This window comes from Callorhinchus milii, unplaced genomic scaffold, assembly GCF_018977255.1.
Source record: "Callorhinchus milii isolate IMCB2004 unplaced genomic scaffold, IMCB_Cmil_1.0 Scaffold4, whole genome shotgun sequence".
NCBI classification, from domain to species: domain Eukaryota; kingdom Metazoa; phylum Chordata; class Chondrichthyes; order Chimaeriformes; family Callorhinchidae; genus Callorhinchus; species Callorhinchus milii.
In genome coordinates, this window is record NW_024704745.1 from 11615637 (window position 1) to 11621636 (window position 6000).

Below are 6000 nucleotides of genomic sequence, written 5' to 3' on the forward strand. Positions count from 1 at the left end.
TTGGGGAGAGGTGGAGAGAAATTGCATCTGTTCCTGAATCCCTTTGACTAAAAAGGGAAGCCCACGGCCCTCCTTTCTCAAAACAGTAGTAGCAAGTGATACAAAAGAAAACCGGGATTAAAGCTGTTGCCCTTTTAATGATTGATCTTCTCTTGAGGGCTCAGAATAGACAGAAAGAAAACTGCACACGGACTTTGCAGAGATTTCATTTTCAATTTTTTACATTTTGGCAGTGAAGTAGTGTTATAACGTTTGAATCTAGCTATGAGTTATATTGGCTATTAATTGTACGCTGTTGTGATGCTTAAAAGAGATATTTGGGGGAGTTTTTAGATTGGTTCCATGTTGGCTGAGATTAACCGTGTGTTGTTAACACGTTGGCTGAGATTGACAACAACAAATTGTATTGATATAGCACCCTTCAGGCATGGTGGAATCTTGGAATGCTTAATATTAACAGTGTGTGCCCCCATGTTTGGCTAACTCGGGCTTGCTGCATATCTTCCACCCCATCAGTGGACGAATTTAAAGATTCTTCATCCATAAACTGCTGACCTTCCTCTCTCTAACCTTCTGTCTTGTCACTTCTCTATCTGCCTTCAAATCCCATCTCAAAAACTATATCTTCAACCATGTCTAGAGTCACCTCCCCCTTTTCCCCTCTCCCATGCACAAAATCCCACCCCCATCACTGTGAAGTGCTCTGAGATATTACCTTTCCTGAAGTGCACTGTGTGGGTGCAAGTTGTTGGCCTCAGTCCATGGGAAAATGAAGAGTACATGTTGTGCTGTTTTCCAGGGGCCTATGTGTAGATGCACTGATCGAGCTGTCTGATGAGAATGCTGACTGGAAACTCAGCTTTAATGAGTTCCTGAACTGCCTGAACCCTGGCTTTGTCCCACCTGAGAAGAGTAAGTACAGAGTGTAAAATCATTCTACAAATGTGAATGGAATACTTCATGTTTTCATCCTATTTGCCTCACTTATTCCATATCTTAAAGTTCTTACTCATATTGGGATATGGTTCCACGTTGCCAATGGATATCTTCATGTGTGAAGGTAATCATTCTTCATGTGTGAAGCATGAAGGATAAGAGTCACTGAAACATGGGAGACATCACAAGTGAGAGACTCCACCTCTGTAGCATATGCATCCTTATACATGAGCAGGTGTTCTGACAATCCTGTCCAGTTTCCTGCCAGTCTGCTTGCGTGAGTTGGATTCTCTAGACTCTGATGTTATCTGGTTTTTCTTTGCTGTGTCGCAGAGTGTGCCCTGGAAGATGAAACCTATGAGGACGGAGCTGAGACCACAGTGGAGTGTAACCGTTGCATCTGTGCCTGCGGTAATTGGGTGTGCACAGCCATGACTTGTGACGGTGAGATGAAAGGTTACTATGAAACAAAATATTCCTGCTGTTGTCTCATTTAATGGGCAGTTTGCAAGGATCATAGAATCATAGAATTGTACAGCACAAAAAGAGGCCATGCGGCCCATCGAGTCTGTGCCGGCTCTTTGAATAGAGCAATTAATGTCAGGATGGGGACATTGTATTCCAAAGCCTTCCTACCAGGCACTTCACAATTCACCATGCAGATTTACAAAGATTCATAACTGCTGAGGAGCTGATCTCCATTGAATGATAGTGAAACTAACTTAATTTACATCAAAGTGGTTTAACCAAGTAAACCAATTGCTGACCACTAGTTGCAGCAGTTAGTCTATTCCAAGCAATTGGTGATTTGTACGTTGTAATTTCTAAATATATTTGTTCGTGTAAACGTGAACATGTATGAGCCCAATTGCTGATGATCTTTGTTCTTTCACATACCATCCATATGTACTGTTCTCTCTGCTTCTCTTTGGATTCACATCTTGACTGTTTCCTTTCTTTGCTTTCCTCTCTGAAGGTAAGAACACTTCAGAGGAGCACAGCCCGGCGACTATGGATGAGGAGATGAGTGAGGAGGAATGGACTAAGTATGTTGAGGAGCTCAACAAGCACCAGGTTCGTACTGTACAGGTTTAACAACAACAATTTACATCCAAGCATTGTGCTGCAACAGGAACCAACAACAACAAGAACTTGCATTTATATAGCGGCTTTCACTCGGGATGACAACTCCGAGCGCTTAATAGTGGTGAGATTTGACGCTGAGCCAGGAAGAAAGGGGAGGTGACCTTAGGCACAGTCAATGAGAAAAATCTTCAGGTGCGAGCTAAAGAGAGGCAAGGCGGAGGATCGAGGCAGATTCCAGAGGGTTCGCGGCGTACAAAGCATCAAGTACTGATTTATCCCCAGATGGCAACGTAATGGGAGATTGTTTGTCACCAGCACATTCAGATATGATGAATATATGAATATGAATATATCAGAATGATCTCATTCTGACAGTAGATTTACAAATAATGTAGTTATTAAGTTTCAGGCTTTCTACAAAAAGTAGGCGGGAACGAATCAGAAATGAGGATGAATCTGGAGTAAAATTATACGAGTAAAATTACACTCCAGATTTTTTACAATCAAGAATGTTACAACAGTGGCTTTTAAATTTGGATACATTAAGACCAAGCTTGGTAGTACAGTGTGTTAGAACTCTATATAAGCTGTGCATGATAGCAACGATAGAAACAAATAATATAGTGGCAAGCCTGACAAACTCTTTGAATGTATTGGGGAAGGGGTGTGGGGTGGATGTGGGAGACGATACTATGTTGAAAATGACAAGTCCCAAAGCAACATATTGATCTGTTGCTGAGAGACGTACAGTTTGAAATATCCTATCTCTTTGTTTCACTGGCTGAGTGCGAGAGGGCGACAAAGTATTCTTAACCTGCACACACGTTTGCAGCCATGCCTCTGAAATTTTGGACTGAGTAGTAGTCAGTATTCTTATACAAATCCAGTGCAGCCCATCCAATCCACAGATAATAATAATCCTTGCATTTGATATGGCGCCTTATCACATCATTGAGATGTCTCAAAGAGTTTCACAGAATATACTGTGAAATGAATTGACTGTGTATTTTGTGGGCGAAACACGGCAGCCAATTGCGCACAGCAGTGTCCCACAAGTGCTACCGACAAGGCTTAAGAGTGAATACGGTAAATCTGTTTCCAATCTGACGAAAACTGCCCAAATACATTCTGATGAACCTTCTCTGCTTTATTTCCAGGAGACGGCTGAGAAGGCTAAGAAAGTGCACGTAAAGGACATCTAAAGGGGCAGGGTTCAGAAGAGAAGCAAAATGAAGTGTTCTAAACCTGTTTCTCTCGTCCCGCCTATCAGCAAAATTTTTGCAATCACTACTAAATATATTTACTTTATAAACAGTATTTTTTGGGAGGGATGGAGGGGTTCCTTGGTTTTATTCAAGCAGAATTTGTGTACTGTAACTGAAGAGGGTTTAGCAGATGAGCGACCCCCGTAGATAATAAATTGTACGTTGTGATAGCTGAACAGACAGACCTGTGTGAAGGAAGATGATGAGAGACATTTCATACCTGTTCTTAACTTTCCCAAATTCCTCTGCATTACCCACAGAAACGGAGGCCGGAGCTTCTTCGTGCAGAATTCTTTACGTACTGAACTGACTTAGCAAGTCCTGACCGACATCCTGGCTCTACCTCTGCAATAGAATGAAGGAGTAAAACTATTCAAAAGCTTCAAGAGTAAATGGAATGCTTATATTGGAGCAGGAAGATCTGAATAAGGTAGTGACCGAAAGGTCACTAAAGTAAAATTAGTTTAGTGACCCAGACAGCAGTTAATTTAGTTTAGTGACACAGACCACAGTTAGTTTAGTTTAGTGATACAGACTGCAATTTAGTTTAGTGACATGAACCACAGACCCAATTGAATAACTAAAGCTTCTAACAGTTGTAGATTTACAATGTCAACACACTTGAAGTAATGGGACTGAGGTGGAGCACAAACTAACTCAACTTTCCTGGCTGAATTAACATCAGAAAATAATGTGAAGGATAATTCTAGTATTTAATAATATCTATAATGTGATTCAAAAGCGATTGGAACTATTGTGTTTGCGATGTGTTTGTGCATCAGAGTTTGACTCCTAGCTTTGATGCTGGTCCTTCTGTAGGTCATGCAGAGGATTCTGTATGAAAATGCCTTTATCCATCTTCTCCATGGTTTGCCAGTACTCTATTAACTTTTCACAAAGGTGCTATATTCCTTAATTACGTTTTTTTTAAAGTAAGATTTGACACTTCATTCCCTTTGTAGTTTCTCTAGTGTGTGGAATTTTTTATTTAAAGTTCACTATTGATAGGAAAATCTGCAGCGCTGATCAATGCAATGGATGCATGAGTGTGTAGGGGACAGATTGGAAATCCTCAAAAGAATTTGGTGGAGATGATCCATAATTACAAGGCGTAACAGCATGAAATTTTCATTGTGCCATAACCACAAAGGGAATCGATCGCCTTTCACCAGAACTCTGTGGAACAGTTGAGATCCATTTTTAATCAAGAATTGCCACTCACAGTGGTAAATCAGCAGAGAGAAAGCTATGTGTGTGAGGAAGTATTCAGTAACGAACCTCAGCAGTACTGTGATGTACTATGAAGTGTGTGTTATTGAAATAGTTACAAACATTGCTAGTATTAATAGCAGAATTTGGTTATGTCTTGGTACAGTGTGCTGCTATATTGATGGTATACAGTAACATCCCCAGCTATAGTACAGATCTGCATTATCCAAAGAGTATTACGTCATAGCTATGTTGAAAGCTTAATATCAAATGAATTCCTGTAGTCCAGTTAAAATGATTATTTACTATGGACATGTCCATTGCATTTTGTGACCAGACCTAACGTTGGCTGATCGTAATGGGAGAAACACAGGAATTTGGTCAACTTTCAAGATGCCTCTCTCCCCCTCCTCCACTTTGGTACTGCCCCGAGCAGTGGGAAAAATGCACGAGATTACAGAGCTGTTGTTTCACACATGGGTTCAAATGCCGAGGCAGATGAAAACGAGAGGTTATGCTGTAGTGCCAATGAGTCTTGTAGAGTTTAGCTCAGTTTGTACTCCAAACCACAAATGGGTTAAACCTGTTGCGAAGTGAGAAATTCTTTTCAATTCTATGAATTCTCCCATACTTTTGAGCTGATTCACCTGAGAATATGGTAATGAATCTGATTGAGTATTAGCAAGGGAAAGCCTCTCTTGCCTACAATAAAGAAGACCCATAACTTTGCCGGAGATATAGATATTTAATCAGTTTTTATATCCCAATATCAGTGTGAGAGGGTCACAAAGTATTACTAACTTGCACACGTGTTCGCACCATTCCTTTTCTAAAATGGATGTTATCACTCCAAACCTGTATTTCTGCTACTCTTTTGAACTATGTTTTATTAAATGCATAGGAGGAATCATGTACACCCCTGTGAGAGCAGTACTATCACAGGAGGGTTGGCTCATGTATTGTAGTGTTTTTGTACTTACTGGTATTTTTGGGTATAATGTCAATAAATTTTCTTTAAAAAAAANCTTCATAAATTCATAGTTTCCTGTTATTTAAAAATACCTGGGCATACTGTTTGCTTTAAGTTGTTTACTACAGGGCATTGAAGTTGTTTCACTTCACTAGATGAGTGGATCTATGTATAAGATGTATGTCCAAACCTGTAACTTACTCCTCTAAGCTCTGTACCACGTGCTGAAGAGAGTAAAGTCTGTGTTTTGTGCCCTGGACGAGTTTGTCTCTTCATTTTTGACATGTTGACACCTTCAGAAGATGTCCATGGTATTTAGCCTATGTGTCAGCCTGGCTCTGTTGGAAGGACTCTTGCTTCTGAGTCAAATTTGTGGATTTGAACCCCACATAGGGATTTGGAACTCATGTAGTCTAAGCTGACACTCCAGTGAAGTGCAGAGGGTGTGCTATATTGTTGGAGGTGTCAACCTTTGGATGAAAAGTTAAAACTGAGGCCCTGCCTACCTATACAGATGGGCATTAAAGATTCAAT

The 6000-nt window shown here is 40.5% G+C and overlaps 1 protein-coding gene across 1 annotated transcript in view; it reads left to right on the forward strand.

The window, feature by feature from the left end:
• fstl1b (follistatin-like 1b) overlaps positions 1-5725 on the forward strand; it is a 99387-nt gene extending 93662 nt beyond the window's left edge. Inside the window, 4 exon segments of the mRNA XM_007895842.2 lie at positions 800-912; positions 1270-1380; positions 1913-2010; positions 3180-5725. Of these exon segments, the coding sequence (XP_007894033.2) occupies positions 800-912; positions 1270-1380; positions 1913-2010; positions 3180-3224 (367 nt within the window). The 3' untranslated portion in view covers positions 3225-5725.
• Positions 5726-6000: the final 275 nt, after the last annotated feature.